Source organism: Chanodichthys erythropterus, chromosome 6 (assembly GCF_024489055.1).
Source record: "Chanodichthys erythropterus isolate Z2021 chromosome 6, ASM2448905v1, whole genome shotgun sequence".
Classification (NCBI taxonomy): domain Eukaryota; kingdom Metazoa; phylum Chordata; class Actinopteri; order Cypriniformes; family Xenocyprididae; genus Chanodichthys; species Chanodichthys erythropterus.
Window position 1 is genome coordinate 13,157,889 of NC_090226.1, and position 16,975 is coordinate 13,174,863.

Here is a 16,975-nt window from a genome sequence, read left to right on the forward strand (position 1 = left end):
AGTTTGCGGTTGAATTCTCCTACTCATTTTCGACAGCCTATGGAAGAGTGAAGAACTTTGTCTTCAGTAAACTCTGTCAACTGATTGAACTTTAACTTTGACTTCTGGCCTTCATTGAGCTAACTGATCTGTTTTATGTGGTGTAACTGTAATACCCAATACTGAGTCCCATTTTAATGATGTAATTTCTGACTCAATTATAAAAATAAATTTTAAAGTATTGTTACATTAAATTAAACAAAGCAAAGTTTAAATAAATGTATTTATTTATTCCCCTTTCCCCAATTAATTCCCCACAGTTTTATTCACATCATTATTTTATGTCACACATAATTATATTTAAAGTATGTTTCTTCATTGTTTGTATTGTTACTTTACTTTATGTAACTGAGCAATTTACTCTGTAGTTTCCCAAGGTAATGTATCTTGTCCTTTACAACAGACACAAAAAAAACACTATAACATAACAAATCTTCATTAAAAAATAATAAAATAACCAAAATGATAATTAAAAGCAAACGATAATAGTAACACTTTACAATAAGGTATCCTTTGTTAACATTAGTTAAGATGAACTAAGAAGGAGCAGTACTTCTACTGCATCAGTTAATGTTAATCTCAACATTTACTATTATATTTTTAAGATCAAATGTTGTATCTGTCAAACAGTATTAACATATTTTATTAACTAACATTAACAAAGGTTAATAGATGCTGTAAAAATATATTGCTCGAAGTTAATGCTAGTTTATGCATAAAATAATGTTAACAAACAAAACCTTATTGTAAAGTGTTACCATGATCATTAATAAATGTACTTAAGAATGTACTTGTACAGGACAGAGCGTTGTGGTCAAAATGTCCACCAAATATATTAAAAAGACCCAAAACATCTTAAGTGATGTTAATAAATGTGTGTTCTTTGTGACTCAGTCCTCACAGCTCGACTCCTCTGTGATGTAAAAATATGTATTTAGAGTCTCTCGCAGTCCTTCACTAACCAGAGTCTCTTCATCCCCCTTTAACTGCCTTTGAATCATCGACCTGATGATAAACATTAGTTATTTCTATGCATAACCAAAGCAAGCATCCCACTAGCCTACATTATAGGAAAAGCCTGGAAAGTGTGATCCAAATAAAAACTGAACCTACCTGGACAAATCTTTCCAGTTAAGACTGGACCTCTGGAATATTTTTGGTGAGGGTGTATGTGCTACACTTGTGCTCAAGTCATGAAATAAGCAAGGTTCAGTCAGCTGACAGCATGTTCCATTAAAAGGTCCTGTAAATTAATGAAATATATTCTCTTTGATTTATTTTAACATTTGTATTTATCATTATTGAAAAACAACGGACTGTCTTTTGTGGGTGGAAGGACTAATACTAAGCCTTTTTTATTTATTTTTTGTCATTTGAGCTTACGTGAGTAATAGTCTACCAGCTGGATGAGAGTGGAGAAGGGCCGGTTTTTGTGGATATAAAACCAGCCGTTGTCGATCTGATGGATTCTGTAGTGCTTTACATTGTGCATATGGTCTCTATCATGTCGTATTGAGAGCGAGTAGGAACCTACAACCAACAGCAATGCATTTGTTTAGGTTAAGAAATAGACTTTTATTAATACAAAAGATGGCAAGCAATAAATTGCCTTTGGAGCACTAACCAGGGCATGACTGACTTTCCCGAATTAGAAAACATCCAGAGTAGTTTTGAGGCAGCCTAAGAAGTTGTTCTGCATTTCTCCTGGTGATCCCTTCAAACAGCCACCTTTATGGAAATAAGCAAGATTGGGCAACGTTTATAATGGACATAATAATTACACTTTTCCAAAATCTCTCAATCAGAAGTGATCACAATATATGATTAAATCCACACTCACAGAAAGAGAGAGGCCGCAGGCCGGACTTAAAGGTGATAGAGAGGATTTTTTCGTCGACTGAGAATCCAAAGACTTGTTACTGAGTTTTTCAAATGAGCGCATGCGTAAGAACAGCCCCCCTTCCTTCACAGCTCATTTCAAAAGAACGCCTCCCAAAACTCGTAAACACTCCTATTGGAACACGAGTGTTTACCACCGGCATTCGCGGTGTCGTGTTTTTTGGATTCATTACGTCGGACTCACCGCAGGTAACTCATAATCTGCAGTTGTTATTCCTGTCTCCTGAAAAAAACATTGCATGCAGCACCTGTGGTGTGGGAAGTTATTGGAGAGCGCAGCCGCGCACGTCTCTCACAAGGAACGTCATGGCAGTGGATGACAAGCCAGGGGGCCAATCCGCGCTCGTCTCTCACAAGGAACGTCACGGCAGTGATTGACAAGCCAGAGGGCCAATCGTTTATGCGATGATCGCGTAAACGATTGGCTGATGTTTTTTAAGGCCCTACCTCGTGCACAGATGATGTATATTAATATTATTCATTTCAGTGCACCTAATAAATAGTCTTTTATCAGTTAGTAAAGACAGTTTCAAGTAATATTGCTAAAATGTATAAACAAAACATCCTATTTAGCACCTTTAAGCCCGGGTCTCCCATAAGAACAGAAAGTCAAGAATGTATTTTTCTTTTTGTGGATAAATAATGTTTTTTAAAAAAGGTTTGAACATGACTGACCGATTGTGCACTTTGGAAACGTAGGTGTGAGGAATGAAAAACTCTGTGGCTGTTGATATAGATCTAACCCTCAACATGTCATCATCTCTGTAACAGAAACAAACCCATTCTGCATTCATTTGAGCACTTACATACCTTTATGTCTAAAAATAATCTTTACTTACTCTGATATAATGTTCAGTCTGTCTCCGAAAAATATAGTATGTTCATCAAACCTGTGGGGTGGAAAGTTGCATAAGGCCACCGCCATGTTCATGTGATTTCCTGAAGCTAATGTAAAACAGACACAGTTGAGGGATAAATTTACACAACATGAATGATAAAATATGTAGTACATATTAAAAGCTAACTGAGTTACAGGTGTTCATATGTGGTAGATTAATTACACATACACCCACCAGACGTCAAAAGGGGATCCTCCAGTCGAACAGCGGATCGACGCCAGAGTCTGCTTGTTAGACAGCCCATGTTTATTTTACAACCATTTTCTGATTTTATGACAGAAACCAACCTAAAAAAAAAAAAAAAAAAAAAACACACAACTAAAGAAATAACACTATACTTGAAAGTTCAATTACACAATATTACTTGTGTAATATTATATGCTCACTGAGTTCTTTGAAATCTTTTTTTTTAAGAGTACACAGACTGACATTTATATAGCTACATAAAAATACTTACTCTGCACCGTTTCAACTCCGTGTGAGAAAACGCTGCAATTATAAGATGGTTTTCTTTGCCAAAAATATACAGAAGGCCATGTGATAAAAGAACATCCACTATAGGAATCCCAGCACTAGACGTGTGAAGACGCTTTTGATGCAACCTCTGCTCCTCTGTTGTCTCTTGTGCGTGTGTGAATTGACTTCTGTGCTCTCTTGAGTAGGAGTTGTGGTGAACTAACCCACATGCAAATGAAATTTCCTGTGCTAATACACTTTACAAATCCATGATACAACAGTCAGAATTAAACTGAAAGGACTAAGTGTGCAAGATGTAGTGCATTCAGTTACAATAGATTACATAGAATGGATATAGACTCTACATATAAGTGAAAGTTAAGAAACTGTTACACACAAAATTGCCTTTGAGTGATGTATGTGATCAGTTTGAGCTTCTAATGTTTTCTTGGCACAGTGATATGCACTTTTTATTATTTTAAGAGCGATAAAAATAGTGTAACCACAACCTGAGGATAAGCGTTGCTCGATGTGAGGGACAAAAAAAAAGTACATTTGTGGTTGGAAACTTTGTGACTTGATGATCTTCCGTCTGTTATGCCGTTAAGAGGTTGTTTCTTGAGTGATTCTGAAAATGATATTACTATTTTGAAAGCAAACGTATAGCTATATAGTTAAAAATGCCTAAGTAAAGAGTGCATGAACAGTTATTTTCCATGATCTAACTTTATTTAGTAACTGAGAATCAGTGGACAGTGATTTTGTCAGACACTATTTCATACTCGTATACGGCTGTCATTCCATGTGTACATCAATTCATGTTTTGATTAAGAATAATTGTGTTAAAAAATGGTAAGGTAGTGAATGTACAAAAGAAAAAAACATGATTTTATATCAAACTAAGTCCTTGCTACTTTTGTTTTAAATATTTAAAAGGTTGATAGCCTAATGTAACTTTAAAAAAATACAAAGAAACAAATATAAAACGAAAATAAAGAATGATATTCCACTTCTTTTGTCTGATGAGTCATCACAAGCGTTTGTCTCCTAATAGCTGATGGTTTTTAGGACAACCCATTAGAGTTCGTAATATAAATACAACAAAAGTCAGATACTGAACATTCATTACATTCATAGGATGAACAGGAAATTGGATTCAACGACAGAACACATTTGTAAGACAGTTAAACAGGACAACAAATTAAACAAGAGCACACAGTGTAGCAAGATAAGAGCACAGGAAAGGTCACAGGTCACAAAAAAACATAAAAACTATTTTTTTGTTAATGCATGTGTTTTTCTTTATGTGAGAGTGGCTCAAAAAAAGAGGTGGAATTAATTCAATGTAAAATAAAAAGCCTGATGGAAGACCCTTCATGTGTAAATATATATTAGTCTTTAATTTTATCTGCTTTTATGACTGAAAATGTGGCTAGCATATAGTAACATCTGTATATATTCATTATGCATACCTTCAGTATATAATACATTTCATTCGAGCCTCCCCTGCCTCACTATTAAAGGCATTAGAAACGCGTAGGTGTCTAGGACACAAATAACAGGAGGTGAGGGGTGAAAGGACAGCAGGACAGCGAATTCTTTAGCAGGAGACCTCCATGGTTTGTGGCCTGGCCTGGTTGTCCAGGACTCCAGAGTTGGGCCCATCCAGAGGGCTGTTCAAGTTGCGGCTGCGTGAGCCCTCCATGGATGTGATGCTGGAAGAGGAGGATCGGGATCGAGACAGACGGGTCATGCCAGCTGCTGGTACTGTGAGATGGGAGAGAGATATGAGAATGTGTTTATTTCAGTCTTTAGTAGAACTGGGGGGGGTTTGCAAGTCAAAAGGAAAAACAAGCATCATGCAAGAGGAAACCAAACCGAGAATGTAATAATAGATAATCACAAAATGATCTTGTGTCTGCCTACATGGAGTTTAAATGTGCACACAAAAGCAAATGCAGACCTACCAAACACAGCGCAAAGACACATACAAGCAAAACTAAACGCATACCTTCTAAACGCATAACACATAATGTGTAAAGTAAACTACAAAATAATAATGATAATAAAAAAATAAACACAAATAAAATACAAACGTAAAAAAATAAAAATTAAAAAATAAAACTTTCTTCTATAAAACTTTTTTTAGAAATTAAAAAATAAAATAAAAGTAAATATAAGTAACAAGTAATACTACAAAACAATATATACCATAGCAGAAAAAGTAAAATAAAAAATGGATAATAAAGTTTAATCATATAGCTCATAAAATAATAGAAAATGTATATAACAATAATAATAATAATAATAATAAATATAAAAATAAAGCTTTCTTCTATAAAACGTAATAAATGAAATAAAACAAGTTCTACACATCTTCCGAAATGTCGTTTGGAACCTGAAACACTTTAGTAACTGTAGTGATGGACCGATATGTAGACCAGGCCAAGTAACTGGCTGATTTTTTTTATTTTTATTTATTTAGATTTGTGGCATCTGCCAATAACTATGTCCACTTGCTACAGTTTTAAAATCTAACAACAGCTTAATCAATGGAAAATAAACATTATATATGTTTTTGACCCAGTTTTACTCATTTATTTATTTTAAATTGGTATAAAAATAAACTTTTTTTTTTAATGAAAATTGATATCTGCATCAGCCATTAAAAAACCCATAACGGTCGACCACTAAATAATACCACGTCAAATAGCTACATGCAAATATGTCTATACCATGCAAGCATGTATAAACCAGTCAAAATAACTCATCCGAGTACCTGATTCAGTGCTCAGATGGCTGAGCAAAACATGAGGAACTGTTTGCAAGGGTTGAAGGGAGACAGATAGACAGAACAATAAGATATCTGTACAATACAGGTTTTAGTATAAAAAAAGGATGTGAAGTATTTCAATGTTTTCAACATTTCTGTTAATCTGAATACAGGCCAGATACCATTCAAACACTGACTGTGGTCGGGGACGGCTGTGTTTTAAAATGTAACCTGGCAAGTTACAACCTCAACCCTACCAATTACCACTGTAGAGCTTGCAGGTGTTTACAGTTTGCAGTACACTGCAGCATCTTAAATCGCAATCCTTTTTCTGCAGTGACGTGAGCTGAGCCTCATGCTGCATTTATGGCTCCTCACCTACAGAGGGCATCAAGAGGTAAAAAAACATGTGCTGCGTCCCAATTCGCCTACTTGTACTACGCCCTAAAATATGTAGGCCTACTGCAGGGGTGTCCAAACTGGTCTTGGAGGGCCAATGTCCTGCAGAAGTTTCTAAGTATGCCTAGTAAGACCTTGATTAGCTGGTTCAGATGTGTTTAATTGGGGTTGGAGCTAAATTTTGTAGGACAGTGGCCCTCCAGGAGCTTTTGAGTGTGTAGCAAAAGAGAAAGAAAGCTTTGGGACATACTACTTCATCATAACTACGTCTTTAAAGGACTGCTCTGTTGCTTAGTTACATGCATCAAGTCACTGTATAAACTGCCCTGTCAATAATCTCGTCACAGTTAAAATCCTCCACATTCAAAATAATTTCATTTCCTACACGGATCTATCAGTCGTGGGTCTTCATTTTTACCTGACTAGAGTCAAACCCCTTTGTACTTAAATGTCGGTCTTGCACATCCACCATGTTTGTAGTTTTTTAAAACAATTTTTCTTCCTGTTTGTAGTTCTAATTGAATCTTCATCCAATGCGCAATGGGTTGCGGGCAATATTAGCTGTTGTGTGTCTGTGCGCATGGATCAGCACTTCAGATTCTAACTGGAAACAGTAGGCTATCTTGGTATCTTTGTAATACTCATTTTTACATGATATGATGTGAGACACAAATTCTAATTTCGAATACTATTTAGGACGGATCATATGCAAATTGGGATGCAGCAATGCCCTTAGATAATTATGAATCTAAACTACTTAAAGAGGTAATTTTGTGGATTATTTAATAATTTCCCCCTGAGATCCACAACAAAGTCCTAATAAGTTCTTCATAACCATTATCCAATTTCACTAATTTCCAATCATCTTTTCACTCCCTCCCCATAGTGGGGGTTATTATGAAAAAAATAAACTCTTTTTGGGCCTGTTTGGAATTTTACAGTTTGTTTTCATAGTACAATGTTCTCTTTAATCTCTAGATAAGATTTAGCAATTAGATTCCTCACGGTGTGACCCCTTTAAAAACTCTCTAGAGCAGTGGTTCCCAAACCTTTTAGCTTGGAGTACCCCCTGAAGGGATTACCATCCTTCCGCGTACCCCCTCTCTTCCACTTCAACTGCAGTCACACCTTTACCATTAAAGGACAATATTTGCCCCCTAAATTGATTTTTCAGTGCATTTTTTTACCTTTCTGAATAACTTTATAAAATAAATACTGTTTTAAATAAAAAAAATGTCCAATAGAGAAATATTCAATGATGGTAAAACTAAGCAAAACTTTTAAATATTAAACTAAAACCGCCAATAGATGGCAGCAAGTCACTGTTTTTATGAGTGAGTCATCGAGTCATTCATTCAGTAACGAAGCAAGTGGCTGTGAATGAATCATTGCATCATTGACTCTCTCGATTCTTTCAAATCCGCAGAATTGTTCGCGAGATTGTTCGTGTTTTGTAGTTCTGCTGTGGTTTTCATTAGAACTATTATTTCATTGCAAAATAGAGTAAATACTTACTGTTTAAAATGTACATTTTATTTTTTTACCTTTTGTATAATAATGTCACATTTGCAGTTATGTGGATGTATTTGGGAACAATGCATTCTTGCTCGTTATCATCGTACAAGAACTCACACAAAGGTATGTTTTTGCTCTTCACGCGAGTAAGTGCTGAATCCCCACTTTTATTGTAATTTTTACACTTTTACATTTCATTGTCGAGAACGACAGTAATTTAGCGCGATTTAAGGCAGCAGATTCGCCACGCAATCCATCATATGCATGCTGCTTGTGTGGATAGAGTCATTTTTGACTGCAAAAGATGAGGTCATTTGATTAAATGTACTGGATTCATGACATTTTGGCAGTTAGAAATGCATGCTCGATTTTAATATTATTTTAAGGTAGAATTAAATGAACTACTCTTTTTTTTTTTTTTTATTAAATTAACTACTCAGCATTTTGTTTGTGTACCCCCTTTTGTCACCTCACGTACCCCAGTTTGGGAACCACTGCTCTAGAGCTATAATGGCTTAATTTAAAAGCTTGGAATGAATGTTAAAGTATTATACTCTTGAAAAGCTGCCGCTTTGTTCTGACTCCTGACATGTAAATTTCTGCCTGATTGCAACAAGGACTATACAACAGTGCAGAAATGAAACAGCAAGAATCTTTGGAGGGGGAGGTACGGGGTCAGAGAAAGGGTGACATTTTTTCACACAGAGCGCTGGCAGCACACTGAGCGCTATACTGGTGCGCCGAAACCTGTCAACCAATATGTGAGGAGGGCTCATTCAGAGGACATTGCGATTTTGTGCACGTCGGTAGTTTGGAAGGAAAACGAATCAAAACACAGGGTGTGTGGGAAGTCATGGTGAGTTGTGTGCGGTAAAAAAAAGCAGAAAAGAAACAAAGACAGACTCCCTGAGCCGGATTTGTCTTAATAAAAGATGCCCATTAGTCATAGTGTTGTGCTGAATTGATAATCAGCATAGCCCAGTGTCTGAGAAACGCAGATAAACAGATGCATGTTTATGGAGAAAGCTGACCCAGATTGCTCTGCAGATTAAGCAAACTTCTGAAGACACATTCACAGGTTAGAAAATGTCAAACGTTGAGGTTAACAGATAAAACAGATAAAAATACTCACTGTATCCCATTCCTTGTACAAAGTATTTGAAGGCTTCGGCCAACTTTCCAGGCTGTTGGGAGATTAGACATCATTTAAACAGGTTTACACATTCATATTACATAATTCATACTTGAACATTGGTGAAGATAACAGCAAGGGTGGAGGTGTTTAATTTGCCTGGAAAATCCAGCCTCACAACTGTACCAGCAGATGAGTCTGGTCGGCCATTTAATCAATTCGATTTCTAGGGCGGAGCAAATCCGAGCAAACAGGAAGCGGAGTAAAACAATCAGAGAAGGGCGGATATGACGTTAGCAAAGCGACAAGAGAGTCAACAGTGAAAAGTAAATAATTAATGTGTTTTTGGTCATTTAAAACTGAATTCACAGCTGAATAGAACAAACTCTCGGGACTCCCGTGCGCAATCTTTGTTGATAATGAAGGGATTTTCGCCGCACTAGAGTGACGCTGTTTACGTCACTGAAATAAATGAATCTCATTGCACGGTACGGTTTGGAGTTGACTCGAATCGCGATGGAGGGCGGACTGACCAGACTGATATATCTTGTAGAAGATATATCATTCTGGCCTTGCCAGGCAAGTGTTTAACATGGTGTTCAATATCAAGAAAAAATAAAGATCAGGACTAACCTGCACAACCTGAGGCAGACCGCCACAGTCAGCCATCTGGCATAGAGAGAGAGAGAATTAAAATAATGTACAGAGATAAAGAGATACAAATATCATTGTAAAGAACACACAGTTCACAAAGTACCATTTCAGGAGAGCAAAAAATTTGGATTTAAAGATTAACAGTTAGGCCTTTGCAAAATACCCATGTTGTCTTACCTTCAGCAAGGTGGTCTTTGTTGGATTTAACCTAGAGTTACATTCAACCTGTAATATAAAATAATTCAATAGACTTTAAATAGTGAAGGTGCAGCAACAAAGGAAAAAAGGTAACACTTCAGTTTAGGGTCCAATTCTCACTATTAATTAGTTGCTTATTAGCATGCATATTACTCGAATATTGGCTATTTATTAGTACGTATAAAGCCCATATTAATGCCTTTTCTGCATGACCATATTCTACATCCCTTAATCCTACCCAATACCTAAACCTAATAACTACCTTACCATCTGTTAATAAGCAGTAATTAGGAGTTTATTGAAGCACCAGTCATAGATAATAGTTCATAGTGAGAATATGACAAACTAAATTGTGATCGGGAAAAAAAAAAAGGCAAACTTACAACAGCCTCCACAGCAGGGGAAGTGTCTCCAACCACCAGAAGAGCAGGGCATCTGTACAAGGACAAACAGTGGTGAAAAGTAATACACAAGAATAAAATAAAATAATAAAAAATAAAATAGCTTACGTCAACGTCTTCACTGTGTTTTCGTTGAGACCGGCAACTGGCCTCTCGATTCCAAGGTCTTGACGCCTGTTAAAACGAAAAACCTAATTTAGAAGGTTTGTCAGCTTAAGTAATGACCAATACAGACAATTTCTTTAATGAAAAGTAACTTACGCATTGTATGAGCCACAGAAGAGGGCCAGGTTGTCCTGGTTGATGTCCTGGGCAATGTGCAGACGGTATGTTTGAATCAGTTCTTGGTTGTCAGTCAGCTCCTCCTAATTTATCAGAACAACAAATAAAAAACATTGTGTTTAAAGAGAAATAAAAGCCAGCTGGCACTCATGGTGCTCACAAAGCGTTATGGGAATGATTGTTGTAAAGCCAGAGGGGTTTACTCACAGTGCTGAAGTGATGAGACATCACAATATCCACTAGATTGCTAGTCCACCCAGTGAGCTAGAAAAAATAAATAAATCTGAATAATATAGATAAGGATAACATTATGAAAGTAATAAAATATAAATATAATCATGCATCTGTGGAACAGTCCTTAGGGCACTAACAGTTTACAGGCGGAAGAAAATTAATGTCACAATTCTTATAACTTAGGACACTAAAGAGACTATTCTACTGACTGCAAAACACCAGGAGAAAGATGATCCCTGATCACATGCGTAAACAGGTTATAGACCTGCTGCAGGGAGGCATGAGGACTGCAGATGTGAATAGCGCAATGAACTGAAATGTCTATAATGTAAGACAGTGCTACAGGGAGACAGGAAGGACAGCTAATCGTCCTTGCAGTGCCAAACCATGTGTAAGCATATGTGTCCCCAGACGCGTTTAAGAACTTGGATGTGCCTTAGTGCAAGAGTGAAGCAACATCTCACAGCAAGAACAGGCAAATCTATATATAAAATAAAATACTGCATATTCACCTATATAATCACCATCTGTTTGTTCACCCTTTATACTCACCTTGGAAGCAGCCCAGTCTATCCAGCCCTCAGCGCAGGGGTCCACATTGATCAAAACCAGCCCCTCTACCAGGGACGGCTGAATCAGCTGCAGACAGAGCAAAGGATTTATTTAGGGTCTTTAATGAGGGAAACGTGGGGAGAGTGATTTAAAAATGCATGTAGTCATGGCAGAAGAGGAGCTTTTAGCAGCTGAACTCAGCCGCTGCTGCAGCTGACTGTCACTGACATTAATTTTTCAGTGTGCCAGTCTATGCACACACATATGAAGAGAGGACGAGAGAGCACAGCACAGGAAAATGACACAGGTCACTTAGCATTACATGAATGAGAAAAGAGAGAGGGGAAGGGATGTATTATGGGTTGTTTTGCATAAAAGAAATGCTGAATAGCTTGTGAGTGTGTCAGAGATATTTAGACTTTGATCAATAGCCTCAGATGCTTGAGGCTGCAGTGCACGCAGTGAAAGAACAGTCCTGCATTCAGAGCCTCTGGGGGAAATGCAGTTTTGCGGCACTATTTTGACTCTGCTCTAAAAGGGCAGGTGGGGATGATATAAAAATATGTGATATAGCGGTTTGATATAGGCCATGTACAGCAGTTAAATATGCACCATCATTTTAGTGTTTTATTGTTAAAGGGTTAGTTCACCCAAAAATGAACATTCTGTCATTAATTATTCACCCTCATGTCGTTCTACACCTGTAAGACCTTCGTTCATCTTCAGAACACAAATTAAGATATTTTTGATAAAATCCGATGACTCAGTGAGGCCTCCATTGCCAGCAAGATAATTAACACTTTCAGATGCCCAGAAAGCTTTATTCGACAATATCTTGTGATGGGTAATTTCAAAAACACTGCTTCATGAAACTTCAAAGCTTTACGAATCTTTTGTTTCGAATCAGTGATTCGGAGCGTGTATCAAACTGCTTAAGTCACGTGATTTCAGTAAACGAGGCTTTGTTACGTCATAAGTGTTTTGAAATTTCATTGGTTCACCACTGGGGGGCATGATTTTGGCAATTTGATACGCGTTCTGAACCACTGATTCGAAACAAAAGATTCGTAAAGCTTCGAAGCAGTGTTTTGAAATCGCCCATCACTAAATATTGCTGAATAAAGTTATTTTGTTTTTTTGGGGCACAAGAAGTATTTTCGTCACTTCATAACATTAAGGTTGAATAACTGTAGTCACATGAACTGTTTTAAATACATCTTTAGTAGCTTTCTGGGCATCTGAAAGTGTTAATTAGATAATTAACACTTTCAGATGCAGGCCTCATTGAGCCATCAGATTTTATCAAAAATACCTTAATTTGTGTTCCAAAGATGAATGAAGGTCTTACGGGTGTGGAACGACATGAGGTTGAGTAATTAATGACATAATTTTTATTTTTAAGTGAACTAACCCTTCAACTAAAACTAACTATTAAATATAATTTTTGTGAAATGATGTATAACTTTATCTTTTAAATCTTGCCTTGGGAACTAATTGAAATAAAACAAGTTCAATTTGAAGTAATAAAATTACTAAACATAAATAAATAAAATAAAAATAATTAAATACTAATACTAAAAATATAACTATATATATAAAATATAAAAAAAACATAAAAAACTAATAATAATAATGACAAAGCCATAACAAAATTACTAAACTTATAATAACTAATTATATAAACTAAAATTTCCAGTAAAGTGTTTATGAAGTTTATAGCATTACATGTAGTGTAAAATAAACTGTTATTTTTGTAAATTAAATATTATTAATTATAAAAACAAATTAATTATTTGTTTTAATTTTTTTTTTTTTTAAAGAAAACTACTAAAAATCTAAAAAATATATTTTTTTATACTTTCAAAAATGTGTTGTAAATATTTTTGGACAACAGGCGGGTGAAAATGTTGCAGGAGAATTAAAATTTGAACTTGACATGAGACAGCAGAAAAAAATTCTTTTTGTTGATCCCTACAAGGTACTTGATTTACAAATTGTTATTGTACAGCCACATTACATTCCAAAGAGAGTTTAAAATGGCTCGGTTTATGGTGAATTACTAATAATTGACAAAATCTCCATTCGCCATTTATTTATTTTAGTAAAAACAGAAAACAGCAAACAAGTTAAACTGTTGGCATCCATGTTCCTTGTTTACAGCTGAGAGACTCCAAAATGTTGCTATGGTTACGCCGACTGGTTTGGGAGGGAATTCAGTATTCCGTATACAAACAGAATGCTAATTTAGGGGATTCAATACCGTTATAAAGAAAGAAAGAATGAGTGAGACAGAGAGAAAGGCACAGACAATCTTTTAAGATAATAAAATTAAAGCGAAATGAAAAGTTGAAAAATGTCAGAGAACTCACAGCAAAGCGGGATAAGATGTATGCACCTGCTCCCACACCAATGCCAATCACGCTGTTCACCCTGCAAACGGATACATACACATCCTGTCACTTTCAACATCTGCAGTATTTCATCAGTGCTTCCTACAGAGAAATATTGTAATTCACTCAAACCGTGACAAACTGTCACTGTGTCCTACAGATGCAGTGATGTCCAGACCGCAGGTTCACAGACAGACCTCACTGATTGATGTGGTGCAGAGTAATTCATTACTAATGGACCAGCTGGACTTTGTTACTTACTTCAGCTGAGTCAGGACTGAGGATAACATCTCTGCCAGCTCATCCATGGTAGGGTACTGGTACCTGAAGAGCAACAAAGACAGAAAATGAGAATTATATAACCAATGGGAATATGACCAACTAATACTAACCAAGGGAATATATATCTAATAAATAACACCACTCTGCATCATATTTGCTAAATGAAATCCAAAATAAGTGCCTGTTTGCACACCACACTTTCTCACAAAATATGACATGGAATTCATAGCATTTTTGCTTCTTACAACCATTTGTAAGGTGAAGACAACTTGTATCATCCCTTAAATCACCAGAAACATTGGCACAAAGACATGATTCCCATCTTCCTCTGAGCCAACTTAGAACTCTTTGTTCTAAGTCGGCTCAACTGAATTTCACATATATGACATTATTTTATGGCTAATCATTATTTAGATTAGAATTATGTTAGAATTATGGCCAGTAATGAAAGAAAATGCAAACATAAGTCAGATGTCTTCTGCTACATCTGTGGGTAATTTATAAATAGAGAAAAAAAAAAATTGTGAAAAAAAAAAACCCATCAAATTACATAATATTTGTAAATTTCTTGCAAATCAGCAGAAATTGTTTTTCAAGATGCAGGGCTGTGTAATCACAACATTTTGACAATGTGTTTAATGGCAGTATTGCCTCATTGGCTGTAGGAACGTGCCACTCACCCTGTGGGAAAGGGGGGTGCTGCCTCCTGCTGGCCAGGGGCGTCCACGTGCACGACGGCAAAGTGCTGAGTGATCTCCATCATGTCCTCAAAGTTAAACAGCGTATTGAAGCAGGACTTGTCTGAAAACCGACCAAACACCATCTTCATCATCTTACTCATATTTCTGACAAGTATACAATCTGTCTGTTATTTAATTATATTCACATACGGTTGAGGCCAATGTCATGGTAGGTGAGAATGACAGGGCGGTTGCCTTTAGGGGTGCCTCGCATGGTCACATGGAGCACACCGTAGGGCGTCTCAATGTCATGCTCCTGGAACAAACAAGAAGTCAAATACAGACAATAAAATCTCTCCTCAAAACTTCTTCAAGCTACCAGGAAATGCTTTAGGATTTACTATGCTACTAAGTGAGTGAAGTGTTGGTGCTGCTGCTTTCAGGAAGTGTGTATTTGTGTAGTAAATGATATCTCCCATGAGAGGCTCAGACAGATGGCTGCAGGATCAATAGAAAGATCTAGAGGGAAGGCCAAGCAGCTGCATATAATCACGATTCAGTTCCACCAAGCATCAGTATTTTTGCATTATGGGTGTGTGCCTTAGTAATGCTTAGAAAGGCATTATACAATGATTTGGGCTTATGGTATATATATAGAATCCCTGGGCATTCAATTAACAATTGAAGATTAGTGAAATGATCATATGAATTTATCCAGTGATTCATTTTTATTGTCTAGATTAAATCCATTGGATTTATGTCAGTGATCTAAATGCAGAAATCTAATATGAATAAAAAACACATAAATGTTGAAAGGATGAACTCCTTGTACTGTAATTTCACTCTAGTCATCATCATCCAAATGTGTTTAGGAAGCAATCCAAAATCTATGAAGCATCCTTCTAAGAGCCCAATTAGTGCAGTAATATAGTAGCTGCTTATCCTAGATACGAGGGCAAACATATTACACACAAACTACCCTGCTGCTCAAAAATTTGGGCTCAGTAAGTTTATTTTTCTTTAAAATTAATAATTTTATTCATCAAGGGTGAATTAAATTGATCAAAAGAGGATTAAACTAATTTATAATGTTACAAAAGATTTCTATTTCAAATAAATGCTGATTGTTTGAAAGAATCCTGGGGAAAAAATAAAAATCATGGTTTCCACAAAAATTTGAAGCAGTGCAATTGCTTTTTAACATGAAGAAGATATATGTAAAGGAAGAAGCAGCACCAAATCAGCATCATATAATGATTTCTGAAAGATCATTTCTTTCATAAATGACATTTTAAAATGTCTAAAAACAGAAAATAGTTGTAATATTATTTCCAAATATTGCTGTTTTACTGCATTATTGATCAAATAAATGCAGGCTTGGTGAGCATAAGAGGCTTCTTTCAAAAACATTAAAAAAAAAAAAAAAAAGTTTTAAACTAGTGTATATAAAAAGATAACCTCTAAACATAAATGCTTCCTCTGGTAAAATAAAAGCCATCAATGTGGATGCTGGCCAGATGCTTCTGAGCCACACTGGGAGCGGCTGCAGAACAAAACCATCATCTTGAGAGTATGACTTTGCAGAACTGTAACACACTGTGTAAGCACAGAGTGCTTTTCAAAAAGAGTAAAGCTCTGAGTCTTAATATTCACTGATTCATATTGCACACAAGATTGGAAAGCAAAAAATGACTGAAATCACCAGTAAAATCTAATTGGCTGCTTTATGCAACTCCTGCGAATTTTTTTTGTGAGGCAAGTATTGAGTCAGCTAGTTCTCATTACAAAGTTCACACATTTTCTGCTATTTTAAAGCGAGTCAGTGCATTATCTCAAAGAGTCTATTTCATATAACCCCACTCCTAAATAACATGTAAAAACAAAGCAAACCGATTAATCAGGTTCAGTCTATCCGGAGTCAGTCTATCCGGAGAAGGCTACAATGACGACCAGACTGTGACGTCCCTACCCATATGATCCTTCAAATCCAACTGATCTAATCCAAGATGGAGCCGTCATATGCCTGAGAGAGCAGAGAGATTCCTCAACAGGATAAGAAGTTATTATACAAAATTCACTTTTATACGATGTCTGAACACAGATGTGTGTCCACAGTGTGTGTAAGCCAATAATGGTAAAAATCCTCCCACTCCTTTTTTGATGATAATCAAAACCAAACAGATGTTTTGT

General features: G+C 36.2%; 2 protein-coding genes across 4 annotated transcripts in view; both read right to left on the reverse strand.

Moving 5' to 3' along the window:
* Window positions 1–277: 277 nt before the first annotated feature.
* Window positions 278–3,622, reverse strand: sla2a (Src like adaptor 2a). Of its 2 annotated transcripts, XM_067388130.1 has the most exons (9): window positions 3,295–3,622; window positions 3,006–3,124; window positions 2,778–2,883; window positions 2,614–2,700; window positions 1,664–1,767; window positions 1,423–1,569; window positions 1,153–1,282; window positions 1,002–1,044; window positions 278–431 (listed from the first exon to the last, which is right to left on the reverse strand). In XM_067388130.1, the coding sequence occupies exons 2-9, from the start codon at window positions 3,079–3,081 to the stop codon at window positions 375–377; spliced, it is 750 nt and encodes a 249-aa protein (XP_067244231.1). In that variant the 5' UTR covers window positions 3,082–3,124; window positions 3,295–3,622; the 3' UTR covers window positions 278–374. The 2 variants fall into 2 exon arrangements, with proteins under 2 accessions (XP_067244231.1, XP_067244230.1); XM_067388129.1 differs by having other exon boundaries at window positions 297–1,044.
* Window positions 3,623–4,001: 379 nt separating this feature from the next.
* ndrg3a (ndrg family member 3a) overlaps window positions 4,002–16,975 on the reverse strand; it is a 44,592-nt gene continuing 31,618 nt past the window's right edge. Inside the window, exons 4-17 of one of the 2 annotated variants that reach the window (XM_067388126.1) lie at window positions 14,996–15,101; window positions 14,786–14,906; window positions 14,085–14,147; window positions 13,803–13,863; window positions 11,434–11,520; window positions 10,855–10,911; window positions 10,627–10,730; window positions 10,474–10,539; window positions 10,348–10,399; window positions 9,944–9,991; window positions 9,746–9,781; window positions 9,113–9,164; window positions 6,073–6,111; window positions 4,002–5,060 (exon numbers count right to left, since the gene is read on the reverse strand). In XM_067388126.1, coding sequence (XP_067244227.1) covers window positions 4,894–5,060; window positions 6,073–6,111; window positions 9,113–9,164; window positions 9,746–9,781; window positions 9,944–9,991; window positions 10,348–10,399; window positions 10,474–10,539; window positions 10,627–10,730; window positions 10,855–10,911; window positions 11,434–11,520; window positions 13,803–13,863; window positions 14,085–14,147; window positions 14,786–14,906; window positions 14,996–15,101 — 1,059 coding nt within the window. In that variant the 3' untranslated portion in view covers window positions 4,002–4,893. The remainder of the gene's footprint in view (window positions 5,061–6,072; window positions 6,112–9,112; window positions 9,165–9,745; window positions 9,782–9,943; window positions 9,992–10,347; window positions 10,400–10,473; window positions 10,540–10,626; window positions 10,731–10,854; window positions 10,912–11,433; window positions 11,521–13,802; window positions 13,864–14,084; window positions 14,148–14,785; window positions 14,907–14,995; window positions 15,102–16,975) is intronic. The other variant, XM_067388128.1, reaches the window with a different exon arrangement.